Source organism: Musa acuminata, chromosome BXJ2-9, assembly GCF_036884655.1.
Source record: "Musa acuminata AAA Group cultivar baxijiao chromosome BXJ2-9, Cavendish_Baxijiao_AAA, whole genome shotgun sequence".
Taxonomy (NCBI): Eukaryota; Viridiplantae; Streptophyta; class Magnoliopsida; order Zingiberales; family Musaceae; genus Musa; species Musa acuminata.
Window position 1 is genome coordinate 33,825,154 of NC_088346.1, and position 21,736 is coordinate 33,846,889.

The 21,736-nt window shown below is 37.9% G+C and overlaps 1 protein-coding gene and 1 long non-coding RNA gene across 2 annotated transcripts; one reads left to right on the forward strand and one right to left on the reverse strand.

Annotated features, from left to right (window-relative positions):
- Nucleotides 1-373: 373 nt before the first annotated feature.
- On the forward strand, nucleotides 374-8,589 carry LOC135623366 (uncharacterized). The gene is made up of 2 exons (XR_010491369.1): nucleotides 374-608; nucleotides 8,369-8,589. It is a non-coding gene; the product is annotated as an uncharacterized LOC135623366 (long non-coding RNA).
- Nucleotides 8,590-10,454: 1,865 nt separating this feature from the next.
- On the reverse strand, nucleotides 10,455-15,908 carry LOC135623367 (uncharacterized). Its single transcript, XM_065126276.1, has 9 exons — nucleotides 15,726-15,908; nucleotides 15,469-15,648; nucleotides 15,307-15,382; nucleotides 14,601-14,721; nucleotides 14,404-14,521; nucleotides 12,537-12,628; nucleotides 12,299-12,368; nucleotides 12,102-12,186; nucleotides 10,455-10,820 (listed from the first exon to the last, which is right to left on the reverse strand). Exons 1-9 carry the CDS (start codon nucleotides 15,834-15,836, stop codon nucleotides 10,735-10,737), a joined length of 939 nt encoding a protein of 312 aa, XP_064982348.1. The 5' UTR covers nucleotides 15,837-15,908; the 3' UTR covers nucleotides 10,455-10,734.
- Between the last annotated feature and the right edge of the window lie 5,828 nt (nucleotides 15,909-21,736).

Here is a 21,736-nt window from a genome sequence, read left to right on the forward strand (position 1 = left end):
TTTAATGTCAGCGCATCTTTTTCATGCCTTTAATTTATCGCATATCAATTTTTATAAATAATAATAAGTTGGGATACTATGGCTTATTATTGTTGTTACAATACCAATAAGTCGTACTGTTTTTATACTACTAATTAGTTCATCATTTTATATATATATATATATATATATATATATATATTTTTTTTTTTTTTTTTTTTTTTTTGATCACAGTACAAGCATTGGGTTAATTTGCCACTAAAACCGGGCTTAAGTCTTTCGGCCCATTTCAACAACTATTTAATTCGGTCCATATTGACAGCAATTGACAAAATTAACCTCGATGATGCGCCAAAGAATAAATAAAAGTAAGCCATTACGGCCAGTTTTCGAAAAGCCCCAGAGAGACAGAGACAGAGAGAGAGAGAGAGAGACAGAGGCGATGGCGAGTACGGCGGCGGCGGTTCCATTCTGGAGAGCGGCGGGGATGACGTACATCACCTACTCCAACATCTGCGCGTCCCTCGTTCGGGGCTGCCTCAAGGAATCCTACCGATCAGAGGCCGCCGCCCGGGAGAAGGTTCACTTCGCAGTCTCCAAATGGGCCAACGGCAAGCCCGAGAAGTCCTGTGAGTGAACCCCTTCGTGATGATGTTGTCCAGTAATTCCTCGGATTGATCTGTTGTTTCCGCCTATTCGTATCACGATGGATCTGCTTGAGTTTATTGTGCTAAATCTATCGTGATAGTTAAATCGGCTTCATTTAGGGTTTGTTCTAAAAGAAAGATCATGGCTTGGACATGACTTACGTCAATATGGTTCGAGTGGCTATACCATGGCGAGCATGAGCGAGTAAACGATTGGATTTTCTTTTGGGGATTTAGTATGAAATTATAATATGATTCTGTTCAGAATCTTGTTCTTTTCTTCCTTCTTCGAGACTTCATCTATGGATCACTTAGTGATCGGGCTTCGACAATTGGTGGTTGTGGTTTCGGTTCGTTCACCACGGATTAACTATCAGTGTGATTAATTAGGGATTAGGTTTTCTTTTGTGGATGATCTTTATTCGTTAGATTAAGACAGTGTGCTGAGAGGCAGCGGAGATGTTATTGAGCGCAATGACGTTTCTAAATTGCAACCTTTCCGATGTCTTCAGGTATTCTATTTCCTCATTTATTGCTCCTTGTATTGGAGCAAAAGAGATGTCTTTGAAACTCAGGAGATAGTTTTGCATATGGATGACTACTGTTAGTTTGACATCACATGTTAACAATGTATGTCTATGGTGGAGATGACAATAAACAACAACATTCTTTTCAGTATTTTAGGGGCAATCAAAGTATTTTTCTCTTCTTGTCTAATTGATCATGGAAAGTTTTTAAGATTTATTAGAAATCAAGCATTTTACCTCATTAGTTGTTCTATGATGTATTAAGTTGGGTGGCCATAGCACGAGGGAGCAACAATAGGTTCTTACTTGTAGACGTTGTTGATTGGATCACTCATTTTAATTCAAAATGCACCTTTGCATCCTTAACCACTTGCTTCTCCATGTAACTACAATTTTGAATGCATGACAACTTCTTAATGATATAGGCAATAAAGGAGAAGTGTGAAAGTGAACCTTTTACAAAGAACTAAAGCTAGAGCTGTTAGAAATTGTATGTAGTTGCTGTAAATCTATTGGCTGCAATCATAAGACTGGCTGAGAAAGTGGAGTGACAAGAATTTATGGGGTTTCTACTATTGAAAGGGCTAGATCTGGTGTGCATGTTTCTCTTGTGGCTAATGGACTCTTTCTTTCGTTCTGACTTTTTTTTCCTTTATTTCTGTAATTTTATAACGTATTTCTCTTTATATTTTGTGGCATAAATCTGTTAAGTAGCAACTACTAGTAACAAGGTGCATTACAACAAAAGCCATCTCACTTCATCGTCCATCTCCGGTTGCTATTGTGAAGAAATAGAAATGGTCCTTCATTTGTTGAATTCTTTCCCTAAGGGTTCATATTCTTCTTCCTCAATGTCCATACTTGTATACCGACTCTAAAAGTCATGGTTCATCGTATCGGTCCATAACTGTATGCTGACTAGCCATTGGTATGATACATACCAATTTGTACCAATGTATCGGCACATGATATAATAGGACATACCAACAAATCGATATGGATTGCCTGTATTGGTCCCCTATCAAACACCCGTGTTGGGTGGTATACTGTCGTACTATCATGAACGGTTGTTGTACACCCGCAACATCTTCGCTCAACGAACCTTTTTTTATCATTTTTGCATACTTGTACAAATGCTTGGTTTGTCTTGATTTTGTGTGCTTTTGCTTGAAAAATGTAAGCAAGAATAGTTTGTAGCATTGTAGTGCAATCGTGCACCACCTGACCCAAAATGGCTTCGTTTTCGTGTGCCACAACTTGTTTTCCCCAAACCACAGTGTTGCGCGAAACGTCAGCTAGCTCAGGCTCCTGAAACCCCCCGGGTGGCACAAGGGTGGATGGGGCTTCAGGGTAGTGTGGGGCATTGATTGATTTACACAAGTTCACACGTTAAGTTGATGGGAACTTGCCATCGCGTCTAACACCCGGTGGGTAATCGTTTATGGACTTGTGATTGTTCGTTTTGTCTTCTAAATCCTTGTTTTTTCCTTCTTTTCTTTTCTCTCTTGCACACCGAGTATTTGCTAAATTGCTTGTAAATCTACCCTCTTCGCGAGACGTCGGGACTTGTCCGTCGCTCGCCTTCAAATTAATCAACTTGCTCTTTTTACAGGTCCTACGGGACCTGAGCGAGGTTGTAAATAGGTTGACCCTTTACGAATACATAACGCAAAGGCGCTTCATGACTTTAGCAATCTCAGCTAAGTCCGAGAAGTTGGCGCAAGGGTGCTTCATGGCTTAAGCAACTCCAGCTAAGTCCATGACTTTATCACAAGAGTGCCTCACGACTTAGGAAATTTCAGGTAAGTCCGTAACATTGTGGTATCAGAGCGGGCAAGTAATTCGAGCAAACAACAAAGAAGTTTCGCAATCTTGTTATGGCGAAGCATCTTGGCGAATCGAGCAAGATGGGGCAAGTCGAACTATTGCCTCAAGCAATCGCAAATAGGTTGTAAGTGCAAACTTGCTTTCATGCTATTGGAGTTGCTCAAGATGAGCATGAAAACAAACAAGACGAGCGAGAAGTTGACAATTCTCCGCGAGCATAGGAGGCGCAATCTGAAGCGCCAACCGAGAGAATATGCCACAAGGAGAGACTCAATGGTGGAAACCCACCTTGAAGTTCTTGAATCTAGTTTAGAGGAACTCTACCAAGGTCAACGAAGGTTTCTTAGGGTAGAGAGCTCGCAAGAAGAAGTTGAATCTCGGATCAACAAGGTTGAGTCCTTGGTCGATCAACTTACGAAAGACACCAACGACTCTATGCAACATCTACACGAAGTCGTGGTGGAACTCATGTCCAGGGTGACATTGTTCACATGGGCTCTTAATGCGGGAGGGAGCAACACTTGCATTTTGTTGCCACAAAACTTGAGGGTACCCGAGTCGCATTGCTATGGGGGTGCTAGGGATGCTAAAGAGCTCGAGAATTTTCTATTTGACATTGAACAATACTTCTGAGCTATGGGGCCCGATTATGAAGAAATCAAAGTTTTGATAGTACTCATGTATCTGAATGAGGATGCATAACTTTGGTGGCGAAGCTGTTGGGAGGAGATCTAACAAGGTTGGTGTCGAGTGACATATGGGAGGACTTAAGCGGGAGTTGAGAACTCAGTTTTTATTCGAAAACACAGAGATCGTCACAAAAAGGAAGCTAAGACAACTCCGCTAAAGTACTTTTATTCGAGACTACGTGAAGCAATTTTCCGCACTGATGCTGGACATACAACACATATCTGAGAAGGATAAGTTGTTCAGCTTCCTCGATGGCCTGAAGTCGTAGGCAAAATAGGAACTGCATCGAAGGAATGTCATCGATGTGATTAGGGCAATTGCGATCATAGAAAGGTTCAGTTTCCTTGGAGGACTCGTGGAAGAAGAAACAATCTCCAGGAAATCACCCACCTAAATATCCTTAACGGAAGGAGTCTAGGGGTGAACAAAAGAAAAAGAGTTTCCACAAAGGGCTAAAGCTCAAAAGGCAAGGCCCTAAAACCTAGCGGATGCTTCTTGTGCAAAGGACCACACATTGTGTGGGAGTGCCCACAAAAACAAGCACTCAAATGCCTTAACAAGTTCAATTCACCCCCTAAATTGGACAAGGGTAAGGTTGTCGCCCTTAGTTCAAGTAGTTCGGAATCCAGCAGCGATGATGATGAGTTGCAAGAGCCCCGGATGAGAGTAATGCGTTTGTTGAATGCGTTGTGGGGTCAAGTGGGAGAGAACTTGAAGATAAAACCACATAAAGCAGAGAGCGGTGAGCTGATATACGTGGACATCAAGCTAAATGGCCAAACAACCCGTGCGATGGTGGACACGGGCGCTACCCACAATTTTATTGTCAACCGAGAAGTAAGACAACTAGGGTTAAACTTGGAGAATAACCCAAGTTAGATGAAGGCAGTGAACTCAGAGGCTGAGCAGATCTCTGGCTAACAAAGGCGGTGCCTATCAAGATCGGGACATAGAGCGGAAGCACAAACATGATGGTGGTGCCACTGGATGACTTTTAAGTGATTCTCATAATGGAGTTCATGCATGCGGCAAAATTTGTTCCAAAGTCGTTCCTAAACTCCCTATGCCTAATAGGAGGTGATGACTCTTACGTGGTTCTAGTTTCTCGAGGAACCAAGGACCCGAAACATATATCAGCTTTACAACTGAAGAAGGGGGTACGATATGGTGAATTAACTTTCGTGGCCGTTATAAAGTTGGAGCCAATTGATGGGGAGGCCATTCATGAAACTGTTGTGGTGGCAAATGTTTTGAAGGAGTTCACAGATGTCATGCCACCCGAGTTGCCAAAAGCTCTATCGCCACGTAGAGGTGTGGATCATCACATCGAGTTGGAGCCCGGAGTGAAGCCTCTAGCGAGACCACCATACTGCATGCCCCCTCCAAAGTTGGCAGAGCTCAGGAAACAATTAGATGAACTACTAAGCGGTGGTCTCATCTGTAGTTCTAAAGCACCATTCGGAGCTTTAGTCCTCTTCTAAAAGAAACAAGATGAGAGCCTTCGATTATGCGTCGATTATCGAGCCTTAACAAGGTGACGTTGAAGAACAAGTATCCTATCCTGCTTATCATGGAGTTATTCGACCAACTGGGCAAAGCAAAATATGTCTCTAAACTCAATCTTTTGTCAAGTTACTAGTAGGTGTGCATTGCTGCAGGCGATGAAGCGAAGACTACCTATGTGACCAAGTATCGAGTGTTCGAGTTCTTTGTGATGTCTTTCGACTTAACCAAAACTTTGGCTACATTCTACACTCTCTTGAACCAATTATTCAAAGGGTATTTGGACAAGTTTGTGGTTGTCTACTTGGACGATATTGTGTCTACAGCCAAACGCTCGAGGAGCATGTCGAGCACCTTCGAACAATTTTCAAGGTTCTTAGGGAGAACACTCTATTCGTGAAAAGGGCGAAGTGCTACTTTGCTCAGATAGAGATTTTGCTCTTCGGACACCGAATCGGTGACGATTCCATTTGGATGGACAAATCAAAAGTGCAAGCTGTGGCGGAACGGCGAACCCTAGAGAAGGTACTGGAGTTGAGATCCTTCATTGGTTTCGTCAACTATTATCGACGCTTCATAGCTGGGTATTCAAAGTGCGCAGCTCCACAAATGGAGTTGTTGGAGGAGTTGCCTTGGCGATAGTTCGACAAATGTGAAACGACATTCCAAGACCTAAAGTCTACTGTGTTGGAGGAACTGGTACTCAAATTGTCGGACTATGGGAAGCCCTTCAAAGTCCATATGTATGCTTCAGACTTTGCTATTGGAGAAGTACTCATGCAGGAGGGTCACCCGGTGGTCTATGAGAGTCACAAGCTCAACGAGATCAAGTTGCGGTATCCAGTGCACGAGAAGGAGATGACGGCGGTGGTTCACTGTCTACGAGTTTGACAGCACTACCTTCTCGGATCGTGATTTGTGCTAACGTTGAAGAACATTGCATTGAGTTACTTCTAAACTCAAAAGAAATTCTCCCTAAAGCAAGCACGATGGTAAGACTTCCTAGCTAAGTTTGATATGCTAATGGAGTATAAGCTCGGAAGAGCAAATGTCGTGGTCGATGTATTGAGCCGAAAAGTGGAGCTGATGAATGCCATGCAGTTGGAAGGCAGAGACCAAGCAAGTTAGTTGCACTCTAACTTCTTTTCTAGGATCAGGGATGGACTGCACGGTGATCCCCAAGCGATAATTCTGATGCAATTAATCAAAGAAGGCAAGACACGACGATTTTGGGTCCAGGAGGGACTCGTCTACACCAAAGGGAATAGGGTTTATGTTCCTCGGGTGGACAATTTGAGACGTGAACTCTTGAGAGAGTGTCATAATTCCTTTTCGGTGGGACATCCGGGCATTCACTGAACACTAGCTCTCGTAGAGAAGGGCTTCTATTTGTCGAAGATGGAGATTGTTGTGGAGGAATATGTTCGAACGTGCCTTGCCAACAAGATAAAGTAGAGCAACGAAAGCCGATGGGACTTTTGGAGTCGTTTCTCGTACCAGTAAGGTCGTTGGAGAGCATTTCCCTAGACTTCCTATCAACCGTGTTGGCAGTAGGGGGACTTGGATCAGTACACATGGTGGTCGATCAATTTTCAAAGTATGCAACATTCATTGCTGCCCCCCTACACTGTTCAGCAGAGAGGCGACAAAGTTGATGATGAAGAATGTTGTAAAGTATTGGGGAGTTCCACATAGTATCATCAGTGATCGAGATGCACGGTCACGGTTCTTGAGATGATTCTGGACTGAGCTATTCAAATTGTTAGGGTCAAGTTATACTTCTCCACAAGCCTCCACCCTTAAACGGATGACCAAATTGAAAGAATAAATTCGCTCCTTAAGTAATATCTTTGGCACTATGTGAGTGCCAACCAATAGGATTGGATGAAGCTATTGGACATTGCCTAATTCTTCTACAACTTGCAGCGAAGCTTTGCGTCCAACAAAAGCCCCTTCAAGATCATTACGGGACAGCAGCCATCGACTCCTCACACCTTGGCGATTAGTTATACCGGGAGTAGTCCGTCAGCATATGACTTTATCAAGGAATGACATCGAAATACAGATATTGTGCGAGCTTACTTAGAGAAGGCAGTCAAAAAGATGAAAAAATGGGCAGACTTGGAAGGCGATCAAAGGAGTTTAAAGTTGGCAAGTGTTGGTGAAGCTCCAACAAGCATTACTCTAGTTCTTTAGGCATAAAGTGCACAAGAGATTGATGCGCAAGTACGAATGACCCTTCCCAATTATCAAAAGGGTAGGCAATGTCTCCTATAAGTTGCAATTGCCGATGTGGCTCAGAATTTACAATGTCTTCCACGCAATCAACTTGAAAGCCTACCACTCAGATCCGTATGATGTTTTCTGAAGTGTTCCAACACGGCTACCACCTCAATTCCAAATTGGCTACCCCCCACCAGAGTCTTCTACGAGAAGCGAGTTGAAACCATCTTAGCGGAGCACAAGGCAAAGCTACCTAACGGAGCGGAGCAAACCGAATACCTAGTGAAATGGCGAAAGCTTTCCTGAACAAAAGCTAGTTGGGAGCTTGAAGATGCCCTACAGCATGAAGAAATAGTCATCAAGGCCTATCAACAAGCGTCGATGAGTGTCAATACTTTAAGTGGGGGAGAATATCACGAATGGTCGTCGCACACCCGCAACATCTTCGCTCAACGAACCGTTTGTTGTTTTTGCATGCTTGTACATATGCTTGGCAGCATGTTTTGCTTTGGTTTTGTATGTTTTTGCTTGATCCAGCTTATAGAAATTTAGGTTGTAGCACACATCTTTTAAAGTTGGTGTTGGTTCAGTTAAACACCAACTTGTAGTCATGTCTACTTAGCCAATTTAAATATGATAAAGAGCATTGAGCGTATGGAATAGGAGGTCAGGAAGAACCATGATTTGAAATGAATGCAATCTTGGTCTGGTGTGGCAGATTCGTCTAAAAGTAAATTAATCGCCATAAAATTTCCTCCCCAAGGATATTTCTTACTGCATAACAATTTTTTGGCTGCTTCTTGTTGTTAACACTATAATCAAGGTGTTTGTCTGGAAACCCTTACTCCATAGCATTTCCACCAAAAAATGTTAATTGTCACTGATACAGTCTTCGATTCTTAAAATTTGTTCTTCTTACTTTTTATGTGTTGATAAATTTCTCTGTGCTAATTTGTTTATTTTGCTGGGCAGCGATACGTTCAGATTCACATGCAGAATAAGGGCTGAAGCTCTCTTCGGACTGGATTGCTTGTCAAATTCTCATCCAAGTTCTTGTAGTGTCACCAGTAGCTGCTGGCATTTTCCAGGTTGCAGGAAATAAAAGTGTTTGATCAAGTTGGTACATCTGAAACCACTGGCCTTTGGGAATTAACCAACTTTCAATTTTAATATAATAAGATTTCAATGTGCAATTTACATCTTTTATTTATTTGATTGATGCCTCAAGCTTGCAAATACATTGTGATTATTATTACTTGTGTCTCAGAGGCTGGTAGGCTCCAATGCACTTTTATGACTGGCTTCATATGTTTGTCATCTTAATCCATCTTTCTTTTGGTGCTACATTTGAGCACAGGAAGAAACATGACATATATATATATATATATAGGCAGTAACTGTTGGGTCTCGGAGGCTGATAGAAGAAATGTACTTTTTTTTTAATCTCGCCATTTGGTCCCACAAAAGGCAGATATATATTTTTTCATAAAAAAGTAATTTTAATTAATTAAGTGACCACGGAAAGAGTCGTGCTCGTCCATGGAGAGAGCTACACGGACGGTCAATCTTTTTGGGAAAGCAACCAACCCTAGCTTGTAAGCCAGTGCATAGGTTTTTTTTTATTCCCTTTGGTTTCAATGAAAGACTTGGAAACTCAAAAAAAAAATGGCGAAGGGGGCCTTTGGTTGACCAAAAAATAGTTTCAAGGTGGACTGACTATATAGATGATATCATTTGCCTCAATAATGCATTTATGTGATGCTAAGAGAAGTTTGCAGATATAAATAAGAAACATAAGAAAATACAAATTGATATGCCGTGCAGCTTCATAAAAATGCATCAAGTACACGTCATCGTGCTAATGATGATACTGTTTTATCTATTTGGCTGATGCTGATATATATATATATATATATATATATATAAAGAAGAATATGCTGGAGAGAGAAATCACTCACAGACACACCAGAAGCCAACCTCCTAATGATGCAGGTTACAAAGTAATTCATAGAAATAGGTAAAAGAACACAATTCTTCCTTCTAGTCCTGTTTATCTTCATTCCTATATATATATAAACTTCAACAGAGCATTTGCTATATATGATATAAAGCAACCAACCAAATTAAGCTTCTCATAAATTCAAAGAAATTCCATGAGACCAATTTATCCTGTGCTGCACAAAACAAATATAGAATCAACAAGCAATAAAGTGAGCCCTTCCTAATAACTCTGGCAAAAGCACTTAGAATTGTTCTTTTCCAAAATGACTTTTGGACTACAAGAATTTGCTAAAGGATACCAATAAACCAAGTTGAGATATGTTAATATTTTCCACCTATGTTGTGTTCAAAAAGACACACAATATTTTCCTCATATGACCAACCATGCCAACTGAAAATTGTGTCGGCTGTGCATTGACCATGTTTTACAGTCATAACTTGGTTGCCAATAACTAGGGTGAGATAATGAAAAGGAGTGATGTGAACAGAAACCTTAGCTATGTTGCTAATGTTCCAACTGGCCTGCAACTAGCTTGCAATAAAATGAAAAGCTTATGGTATTAGTGTCAAGTCACCTTAGAACAGGAGCTACAACTCCAGGTGAAACATCTCATTCGCCACAGGGTTATGCCGAAACTTGGGAGCTTTCAGCAGTCTGAACTCTGACTCCCCAGATCATACCACTGATATATTCTCCGTCTCAAAATATTCTGCAAACAAACTAGCACCACCAAACCCAGCCAATTATAGCTTTATGCAAGCCTGGAGGCAAAAACATACTAATCAGTTTCATGCTAAGCAAAAGCATGGATGATGAGTTGCTGAATGTGGATTGATGATAATTGTATGGCCCATGGTCTGCAGCTATGATATGCCATGCCATGCCATGTCATGATTTTGGGCATTTTCCTTCAATGTAATTGCAAAAGGCTAGTTGCGAGAAGATTAAGTTGTATAACTATGCAAGAATGTCTGGTTTCCTCTGTACAATTGGTTAGACAAAATTGGTTATTCAACTGCACAGATAAACTAGAAATTCGCTGATGCCAATGCACAATAAAAAAGCAGATCACTGTGAACAATATAAACAGCAAATAGATTAACATTATCCATGTTCATGATGCCAATGCACAACTACCAACAGATCATGATGCCATACAAGTATCTGTGCCTCATGAAAGATGCTAATGGCACTCATGACCACCAGGTTCATTCACACAAGGATGCTGATGGGAGCTTATAAAGTTTGATGCAACACTATAATTCCCATAATGCAATCTGTTCCTGTTCCATAGTCTTCATGATTGAGCAAAAAGAGCAAAAACACATCCCTTTAATTACTGCTGATAAGTAGGAACTCCATTAGGTTCAGATGAAGCACCACTGATTGAGTCCTTCCGACGCCCAAAAGGGTTCTTTGAAAATGTTTGAAAAGTCAAGAAAAGCAGTTCAAGATACAATAACATAGGAACAGAAGCTTAGATCACATACTAAAATGCAGAAGTTTACACAATGAAAACATAAACGCTTGTTGAAAGGGGGATCATCTAAGTACAACAAAATGCACTGAGAATATACATCCTTATAATGCTTATAATGGTAGATTATTCTCTCAAAGAAAAAAATTGAGTGTTTAAAGTGTCACCCAACAAATCATTATCACCAAAAAATCTGAGCTATAGTAGGAAAAAATGTGCATATCAAATATGTTTGGTAAGAAATGCTTATTGTACATACATAGAGACTGAGTAATCACTGGTCGTAGATTGACTAGGTAAATTTTTAGTGCTAGCTCAAGCTTAGCCAACTTATTTGACTAGTAGAATTATTTTTCAAATTATTAGAAAGTAACTTCAGCATCACCACTCAAATTGTATAGCAGAAAAAAGTTTCATCGTAATCAGGTACACTTGGAGACTCTTCAGACATCTGCTAGAACAGAAAATCAAGGACCTGTTCTATGTTGTTAAAAAAAGGAGAAAGTAGGTTCTTAGAAAACAATAATTATCACACAAATATGCTTATTTAAGATTAACCAACTAAAAATCCTGTAGGTTGTAAGTCTCTTCTGCAAATAATATTATTAAATTACAAATTTCCACTTAGAAATTCACATACATCTGATCAAAGCTGGTTCATTATGTGCAAATTAAATATAAGGCTTTCTTTTACAACAGCTGTAGACAGATCAAGAGAAACATAACCGTCCAGAAATGATAAATTGGTGATCATGGCTTATAATCAGGAGGCTGAAATCACATTCTGCAAACCACACAGAAGGCTTTCTTTGCAACAGCTGTGCTCAGATTAATGAAAATGTAACCCAACCAGAAATGACAAAATGATGAGCATGGGTGGCAATCGGGTTGTAATCATAAGAGACTCCAACCATATCGAATCATTACTAAATTTTATTTGCTTTTTCTTTAGAGTGTGACAACAATCCTATGTTTGCTTTAAGCAATCATACAAGGTAATATCCTCTGTTTTTAATATCAAATAATAACAACAGAAGGAGCAGTATTTCAAGCAATTACACCAAAAAGGGCAGCCAAGAATACAAAAGACTGTCTGCTACAACTCAAATCCATGACAGGCAATCAAAAAAAGCAAGCTTTCATTCTCACCAACAATACCTAGCTAAATTCATGTAGACAACTCAATAATAGCGATTCAGAAAAATAATACTGTAATAAAAAAGGATATTGAATACGAATGCCACCTCGACTGGAACTAGTAAGAACTGCACCCTGCAGATTCTGATGAACATTTGTGGCACTATTTAAATCCTGCATGAGAAAAAATAAAGAAAACACTTAGAGAAAGTTGACAAATTAATCTAGTCAGCAAAGTTACAATTTAAAGGTGCAGCGTTTTCTTAACATTCCTCCATATACTTACTTCAAACTCAATGAAGCAAACTGTATTTCTCTCCTGCCGCAAAATCTTCATCTGCTTGAAGCCAGGTTGCCTGCATTTTGCTAAATAAATAAGTAAACCAAAACAAAATTCTAGAGTAAGTTTCAACAAAATCCAAATCAAGTATTTGTGTTACTGCAACTGTGAAATGTCATTATTGGTATAGACCAACAGCCTTTATCAGCCTCATGTAAGCATATAGCAAGGTCAAGATTCATACACACTGAAAAGACCTCTGACTTCTTCCTCAATTACATTTTCGCCAAGATTGCCAATGAAAAGAGTATTGCATGGAGGATTATCTTTAGTTTTCTGGAAATCAGAGATAAAATAAATTATATAAGTGAACATACAAATAAATTACACTGGTTAATTCACTTAATTGCTCTAAATAGGCACCCAGACTATAATGGCCAAAAAATGTTACAATAAACCCAACAAAATGTTTCATAACAACCAGAGCAGAGTATCAGCTTCATAACAAAGTAAATAATATTAATTTTTTTCATTAACTGTGACACTTTAAACCCCAATTTTGATCTTCGAGTTTAATTTCAGACACAATAAAATGGAACAGTTGCACAAAGGATATTTTTGGCTTCTAATTTCTAATAAGATGGCTTGGTTACTTAGATCTAATCCAGAGGTACTTGTACAAACCCTTGATATTGACAATCAAGAGTTTGCCGGATCTTGTTTGTTTGATGAAGAAGCCCATCTTCATATGACTTGTTTTCATTCCTTTGCCAGCAAGAAGCAACAGCATCATAATACAAAAGAACAATAATAAAAAAAATCCCACAAATAGTTTAGGCAAAAATGCCCCATCAGCAGCACTCAGATGATATATGTATATTTATTTCATAATTCTTCTATACGGTTATTCTCTAATCTCCTATGCTAGTGCTACAAATCAACCTACACAAAATGTCAAGCAAATCAAAATTGTCTTTTGCCTACAGCATATGTCTTAACCACTAAACCTCAATGTTCAGGAGCTACATCAGATCCATGAAAGTCACCTCTTATTATAATTCTGCTATACATTTTTTCTTTCGTCTCCTAACACATTGACCCTAGAACAAAGTAACAAATTTAAATTTGTTTCGCCTACAGCACATATGTCTCATTGACCCTAAAACAAAGTAACAAATTAAAATTTGTTTTCGCCTACAGTACATATGTCTAAACTAGTAAAACTCTATTGTTCTAAAGCTTCATCAAATCTATGAAAGCGTAACTGTATTATCCTAATTCAATAATCCTTGTGTCATACAACATAAAAGTTCACAAATCTTCATCAACTTACATTTCCTCAAATTACATTAAGAAGAAAATTTTCATTATTTTACCACAGAATCTTCTTTCAGCACCAGATTGTACTGGACAGTAAAATTACAGTATGATGAGTTCCTTTGTAACTCTCACATTCACTTTTAAGTAATTATCTAACAATTCACAGCTTTACCTGCAATGCTGCAAAATTGAATTGCCAATAAAATTTCTTCTATTACAGTAAATGCTACATCAATTCAAGTTGCCAGGACATGTAATCAACTTATTATACATTTATAGGTTTAATTTCTAAAAAGGAGACCACAACATCATTAATCTATGTCTTCGTGACAGTGTTTTGATATTTGTCTGAAATTTTCATCTCGGGATCCTTCTTTACACTTAAATTTCTTTCATCCCATATGCATGTGCAGAAACAAAGTTAATTCAATATGTTTTCGCTTTTTGCAATCCATGAGGCCTCTCTTCATATTCCACGAAAAGCATCCTTATTGAGTGTTAAAAAAAATAGAAATTAGTTCCCACTTGGGACCCTATCATCACCAATAAGTTAATTTTGGGCTTAAAACTGTTCTCAAGATTTTTGAGGGAAAGAACCCAGGTGGCATTAATTGTGGTAGAAAATCACGAAAATAACAACAGAGATATGAAGGTAGAAAAGTTTATTAGGGTTGTATTGCACAGGAATATAATTTATTATAATTCATGACGAGAGAGATGAAAAGCTTCAATTCTCTGAAAAAAAAATCTCACAAATTGATTGTCTTTGGCTGAAGAATGATACAAATTACCTGAACAGGGGAATAACGGCTCGGTGCTGGCATAGGAGAAGGGGTAGGCATGGCTACTTGAGGTAATGGATAACCTCCATATGGGTCGTACGGTGCAGGTGGATGTGGTGCAACATAGCTAAAACAATTGAAAGACAAAAGGTCTATTTAGAAACACAAATGCTAAAATTTAATTTTGCTGAGGTCCATGATTTTACCCTGGGGTTCCCCAAACAGGTGCTTGATGAAAAGCAGGAGCTGCATAGCCTGCATGAGTATAATCTCCACCGGTTCGTAGCCTTTTGCTATGATCAAGAGAGCTCGACTCAGATACTACACCTACATAATGAAAAACAAAGACAACAATAACACAAAAATCAAAAGCCCAGAAACCATTAGCTTTTATGTGATAAAAGTTGAGAACAAATTAAGGCACAAAATAAACTAATGCAACAGCACATGCCAGCGTATTCATGTTCTAATAAAAAAATCATCAACCAAGATACGTCAGATGTTGATCTTAAATTGTACAGAATACAAGGATCTAGATCAATCAGATAAATGATAAAAATGCATATTTTAGCAAACAAGTCCGAAGATGCACATTAAAGCAAGTTATAATGGTAATTGGCTCATGCATAAACAGGTTCTGGGATTGATACTTAAGAACTAGACCAAGACTGGCAACTAAAATCGTATTGTAGGTTGATTAGTTAATTAACGCATGAAAGAGAGCAAATGGGCAGGTCAATCAACCCGACTCTTTCACTTGTGGAATCCTGAAGGTTTACAAACAATTAAGAAACAAGCATGGGAAAGAGTAAAGTTTTCCGATGCAATGTAACGCAAAGGTGAAGAAAGGGATTGTGGTATAAGCATGGCCTAGTGGTTAGAACAAAGACGCCGCGTGCAAACAAGGCGCACCTCTTTTGACAAAAAGGTTCTTCTTTGCCATCTCGGTATGCAGGGAGGACTTCGTTTCGGCGTCAAACACCAAGTCCTGGGCGAGTGAACTCGGCATCAAACAGGGCCAGAGGACGCGAATAAGAAAGGCAAGAGCCCGACCGCGAGAGACATGTAAATCACCTGAAGCGCATCTTTGGCAGCCACGGCATGCTGCGCCGTAGAGAAAAGAGCGAAACCCATGGGTTGCTCTGCCTTGAAGTTGATCTGGGATGCCTCGAAGCCCGGGAACCACCTCAGCAAGTTATGGAGCTCCCTCTCCTTTACGTCCACGGGGAGACCAGTGATGAAGATCGTTCGAATCTTCGAAATAAGAGGGAAATATTCAATTTGTAGCGGCACCTAGGGGAAGGGCATGGCGGCGGCGGAAGAGCGCGTACCTCATCGCCAGGGGGGCGGTTGGGGACCTCGACGGGCATGGGAGGCGCCACCGCGGGGGCAGGTGGAGGCGCCCACTGCTGGTGGTACGGGTGCATTCCGGCGCCCGCCATGGTTGTGGGTGGTAATACCCTAACCCTAAATTGGTTTGTTTTGGGATTTCCAAAACATGCCGACTCGGGGCAACGACGAAGAATCGGGTCGGGTCTGTTAACGGGTGCTCTTTTAAGCCAAATACACACGAACGGGAACAGAGGCGAAGAATCGGGTCGGGTCTGTTAAACGGGTGCGCTTTTAACGGGTTCGTAATTTTCGCCGGACCTCTTATCGGGTTTGGACCAGAATCCACATACATCCGTATAGAAGGAACCACACTGAGTGTCCACGACCTTAGGCACGATACCCAATTGTGAGAATCGGCGTCACGAGAGAAGACGCGATCAAGGAATCGCGTGATTGGGCTTTCCTATGCTATCACAAGAGGATCAACGACCAGTGGTTGGAAGCGGGGACGACTCCTCCCTCAGTCTTAATGCACTCGTACGATTGAGATTGGGATAGTCCGTGATCGACGGTTGATACGGTGTTTCGGCCTGTTCTATTGATTTCTTGACACAAATTTACATACTATAATGCTTTGATATATAAGCTCCCTATACTATGAGTGTAGTTCTATGATGAGGTAGGTAGGATATTTCTTATACATAAGTTTTAGCTTTTATAATTGAATCATATGTTCAAAATATTTAACTCAAGTATATTTATTGTAAGTCTACAAACTAGTTCTATTAATATTAGATATATAAAATAAAAAAAATCTAGGTGTCTGAATAGTCATTAATAAAGAAATATATGTATCTTAACCTTTTTAATCAATGGAACATACAAATGCATCAGATTGGATGTGCTAACTATTTTCTTTAAACGAGGGGCAGCAGAAAAATGTTGCTTGCAAATACACACTTCTCCTAACTTGTTTTGCATCAGAGGTGATGAATACCTAAATTCCATCCAAGCTGCCAGATGGTTTAAAGAGGTTCAATGACAACCAAACTAAACTAAAGGAAGAATGAGCAATGCTTGTATGAATTTAAGCCCAACATATAGCTGAAGGTTTTGGGTCATAAACAATACAGAAAAAATGTCCTCCCCTCCATCACTAATATTGGGATTTTAAATTTGTTTTTAACGTCTTCCTTTATTCATTCATATGTGAAGTAATCATTTTTTAAAAAAAATCTTACAAGTAAATCAAGCCATGAATTGACCTCTTATAAATGGATACCAACAAATCATAATATGTCTATGTCTAAGCTTGGGATCAATCAGCACACAAAGTTTGGTAATCGTGTTGCCACATTATCTTCATTGCTTGTTTATCCCACATTTCTATTTTAGAAAAATCCTCTAAAGTAGATATTACATTTCTTAGAATAGAATATAGATATTTTGTTAGGATCTATATAGAGACTGTCATCACCAAGCCACTTATTCAGGGGGTTTGGATTAGTGAACTCAATCATGTGTGTTCCAAAAATATTATTAAAGAACATCTATTTTCTTTATCACTATTTAGGATATATAAATGAGGTTTATCTAATTCTATCCTAAATTAGTGGGAGTGACAACTTCTAAGCGGGTGGCCTATGAAAGGATGACTCATGTTAAGTCTCAAAATTAACCAAAGATAAATATAAGTGACTCAAGTGCGAATAGGTTTCTGGATAAGGGTGTAATTCTAATAGTTTTAACAAAAACCTAGCTCCTTACTCGAGTCATGTGCTCCTCATGCAAAGTCTACTCCCATGTCACTTGATCTTCTCCGTTCTCTCCCCTTGATGGTTGTTATTCTACTACACCGCATGGGAAATAGGTGAATCAAACTAACTCATTAGTGATCAAATCTAGGAAGCACGAGTTAGAAAATGGTGAAGTGAGAATTAAGAAATGAGATGATGTCATAGAGGATCTTGAGATGAATCCATTTGGAGATACACTAAGCTCCTTCCTTAAGGAGAATAGGAACTCTCATCGAAAGCCTATACGGGCACATAAGGTATCAGTAACCCCTATTCTTCTATCAAACCTAAATAAGGACCTATCCACTTTCCTAATAAATTTCCGTACCCTTTTAACTTCTTTTAAGTCATATATCTCGTTTTCTCTTTACGAGAGATGATATTGCTCCAAAAGTAAAAAGATATGTATAGATTAAATGCCAAAGGAGACAAAGAATGATGAGATAGCACTTTTGGTGACCAAGGTTACCATGGAGTTAGATACAGGTCTAAGTTCTTATGATCCTAGGGAGCAAGAAGAAGCTGATTGTTCTTTAGGAGGCATTCGATGATATTCTTTCGAAGGTCCCTTTATGTCAAAATAGAGATACCTACCTAATATGTTAAGAGACATTCAGCAAGATCTAAACTAAAGTGGATATGAAGCTTTCTCAAAAGTAAGAAAAAAATACTACAATTAATAGATTAGATAAGAATATTTTGTTATTATATGTACGATGCTTAATCTCGAGTGAGGAAGAGGGTCAAAAACTTGTTTAATATGTTTTACTTTAGTTGGAACCGTAAGGTACCTTGTAAAAGGTCATTATGAATTATCTCACTTATATTTTGTATGTGCTTTATTATATTTTTATTTTTTTACAACAAACTCACACATTAGACACACAAGCTCATCAACTTATTTATTCATTTGACAAGAATTAGCATGGTACCCTTCAACTTGCAATCGACAATTTTCGAGGAATAAAAGGAATAAAAGGCTATCTAAAAAGTGTTCCATGCGAGTGACAATCCTCGAAAAATGTCCTATATATATGTGAAGGGGTTTATGGTGATTGCAATTGTATTCCTCGAAAAATTTTTCGAGAGTATTCGGAATACAATTGCAATCACCTTTGTCGAGAGTATTGGGTAGATTAGAGGACAAAATTCATCAGGTTAAGTTAGGACTCCTTATGTTCAATTCAAAAATTAACAATGATAGCCTTTCCAACGAGGATGAGAAGAAAATTTTCATCTCTCAAAGTCTATACCTTACCCTTCTTAAGCAATTAAGTGAGGTAAGGCAAAGTGTATTTTGATTAATGTTAGATATTATCACATCTTAATATATGCTCATAAATGACATAATCTTATTTATGAGAGTAAAGAGATCCTTAAGCTCTTTACCCATTATTATAGAGATCCTTAAGCTCTTTACCTATTATTATATTGATTTGTAATATAATCACGTGGATCCTGGGGTCACTAAGACTAATTGGCTAGTTATATCGGAGCTCAACAGTGAAGAGTCTTTATTTTGCTTAGTTTTTCAATCTTGATAAAATTTGTGATACTATTTTTAATATGGATTTAGAAAAATGTTTGGGGCTAATGATTTTGACCAATTCCTTTCTTAATGTCTTCCAAACATTCTACGAGACCTTTGCTATACTTATTGATTGGATTAAAATGATTCTCATCTTTATCACTAAGTTAAGTTATCCAATAGAGATCAAACATTATAGGCTAATCTCATTATATAATATGTCAATTATGATACTAGCTAAGGTTATGGCCAATAGGGTTATGACCCATATCTAGAAGCTTATCTCACCTATGCAATATGGATTCGTTAAGGATAGTATACATGATAATATCTTGATTACTCAGAAACTACCTCATTCCTTCTATAATTTGCAAGGTAAGAATCCTCTTGTGATTATCAAAATTGACCTAGAGAAGGCATTTGATAGAATTTCATAGTCAACCCTTAGGAACTCTCTTCTAATCATGAAATTCCCAATTCAATTTGTCAATTGGGTCTAATCTTATATCTCTTTTCTATTGTTTCCTTGTGAGATTAATAGTAAAAGATCTAAATATTTTAAAAGCCAAATAAAGGTTAGGTAGGATGACTCTTTATCACTCGATATCTGATTGACTCAAATCTTAACTCAATTGTTCAATGATACTGTTAATCGTAGATTAATTATCCCTTTTAAATTTGACCTCAATTATAAGATTAGTCATATCATGTATATTGATTGTATTCTATTGAGCTTTAAAGCAAATATAAAATTCTATTTCATGATCCTTAAAATATGTGTTATATGAACCTATGACAAACAAATCAATCCACTAACAGTCACACTACTCCTTTCATATGCTCTTTGTTAGGATATAGGGAATGTTTATTTCCCTTCAAATATCTTGGAGTTTCTGTTCAACATAACTCACTTGGGTTTGCATAATGATATTTTCATTAAGCAAATCATAAAATTAGGTAGTTGGGAGGGTTAGTACCTCTCATAAGTCGGTTGCTTGGTGTTGATTAAATCTATCTTAAAATCTATTCCTCTTTACACTTTTAGTATAACTTGATACCTACCAAGGTTCTTCGTAGAATTACCAATTTGATTAATAATTTTATGTGACTGAGATAATTTTACAAGTTTGTACCTTAGTGCTTGGCATACAATCATTGTTCTCATAGCTCAAAGTGGTTTTAGTTTTTTTAATCTCAATTACATCAAGTTATCTTTATATGCCACTTGTGTACAAGTATATATGAATAAGAAGAATACTTTTTAATATCGTGTAGTCCATGCCAAATATGAAGAGATGTATCGTTGGGGAAACAACCATAGTAATAACATTAGTTAGTCATGGAGACTCTTTTTGTATGTATGTGGAACCTTAGGAAGCGATTTATTAAACTGGTTAGGGATGGTTCCAATACCAATTTATTAAATAATAATTGAGTTTTTAATTTTCCTCTGACGATGAAAGCCTCATTCAATAATCTTTCATTTGTTGAACTTTATGAAGGTAGATGATTTGATGTGGTCTAATAGTTAAAATATTTCACGAGAGGAGTTGTTTGGCCCTATTATAGTTAACATATTGAGAGGATTTTAAATTACCTCATGTCCTAAGGATGACACAAGGATTTGAAAACTAAACCCAAAAGATCTTGTTTTCACAAAATTTACATACAAATTCTTTAGAACCAAAGAAAAGACCCCTTAACTTTTAGAATGGTTACAAACCATTTGGACCATTGGTGCATCTCCGAGAGTCCAAATCTTTTGCTAGAAATTATATCATAAAAGACTCCATACAATTGATAGATTATGAAAGTTAATCATCCAAGTCTCTTCATTCTGTCATTTATATGAAATTACACCCTAAATTATCAGACACATTTTTTAGGAATGTCAATTTTCTTATCCTTGGTTTCCACAGCAAATAATCCATTTTTGCACGTCAACTCTTAGGTAAAATAGAATTGGACTAATAAGTGTTTTTTAACATACTTGTGGTCTATAGTTAAAGCTTTTATTATAAAATTATTCAAGCAAGAGAACCCAGGAATATGAGCTCAAATTATCACTGCTACTAGCTATGTTATTAGAAAATTCAACCTAACAAACTTATAACAAACTTAAATCTTAACAACCTAGTTTTTTTTTTTTTTTTTTGGGAGAATTAGTCAAAGGAGCTTTCAAAATTGTAAAATGTTAGCATCGGGGTTATTGTTTGCGATGATAAGGGATCATATAGACTTGCTGTAACATCCCTTATTTTTGAATTTTCGTATAAGTTTCTTGTTGTAATATAAGTATCTATTTTAAATTTGATAAAAGAGCCAAAGTATGAATCTGAGAACTTATTCATAAGATTTAGGGGATTTGTTCAAATTTTTTTTTTTGAGAACCTATATGTAAACCCTAAGGACCTAATCGTAAATATAATAACACAAGGACTAAACTGTAAAATATACAAATCTTCTCATTTAGGGTCAAAATTCTCAAAGGCAAGTATTCTAATCCCATCCTACAGAATTATTAGTCTTTGATCTCATATTTATTCTGAATTATTCGAAAGATTTTAGCCTAGAACCTGATATTTCTCTTGATAGATACAAAAATCATGGATCTGAAATTTTTTAGTAAACTGACCCCTATATACTGTTTTAGCCATAATTTTTAGCACCAAACATAGATTTAGGC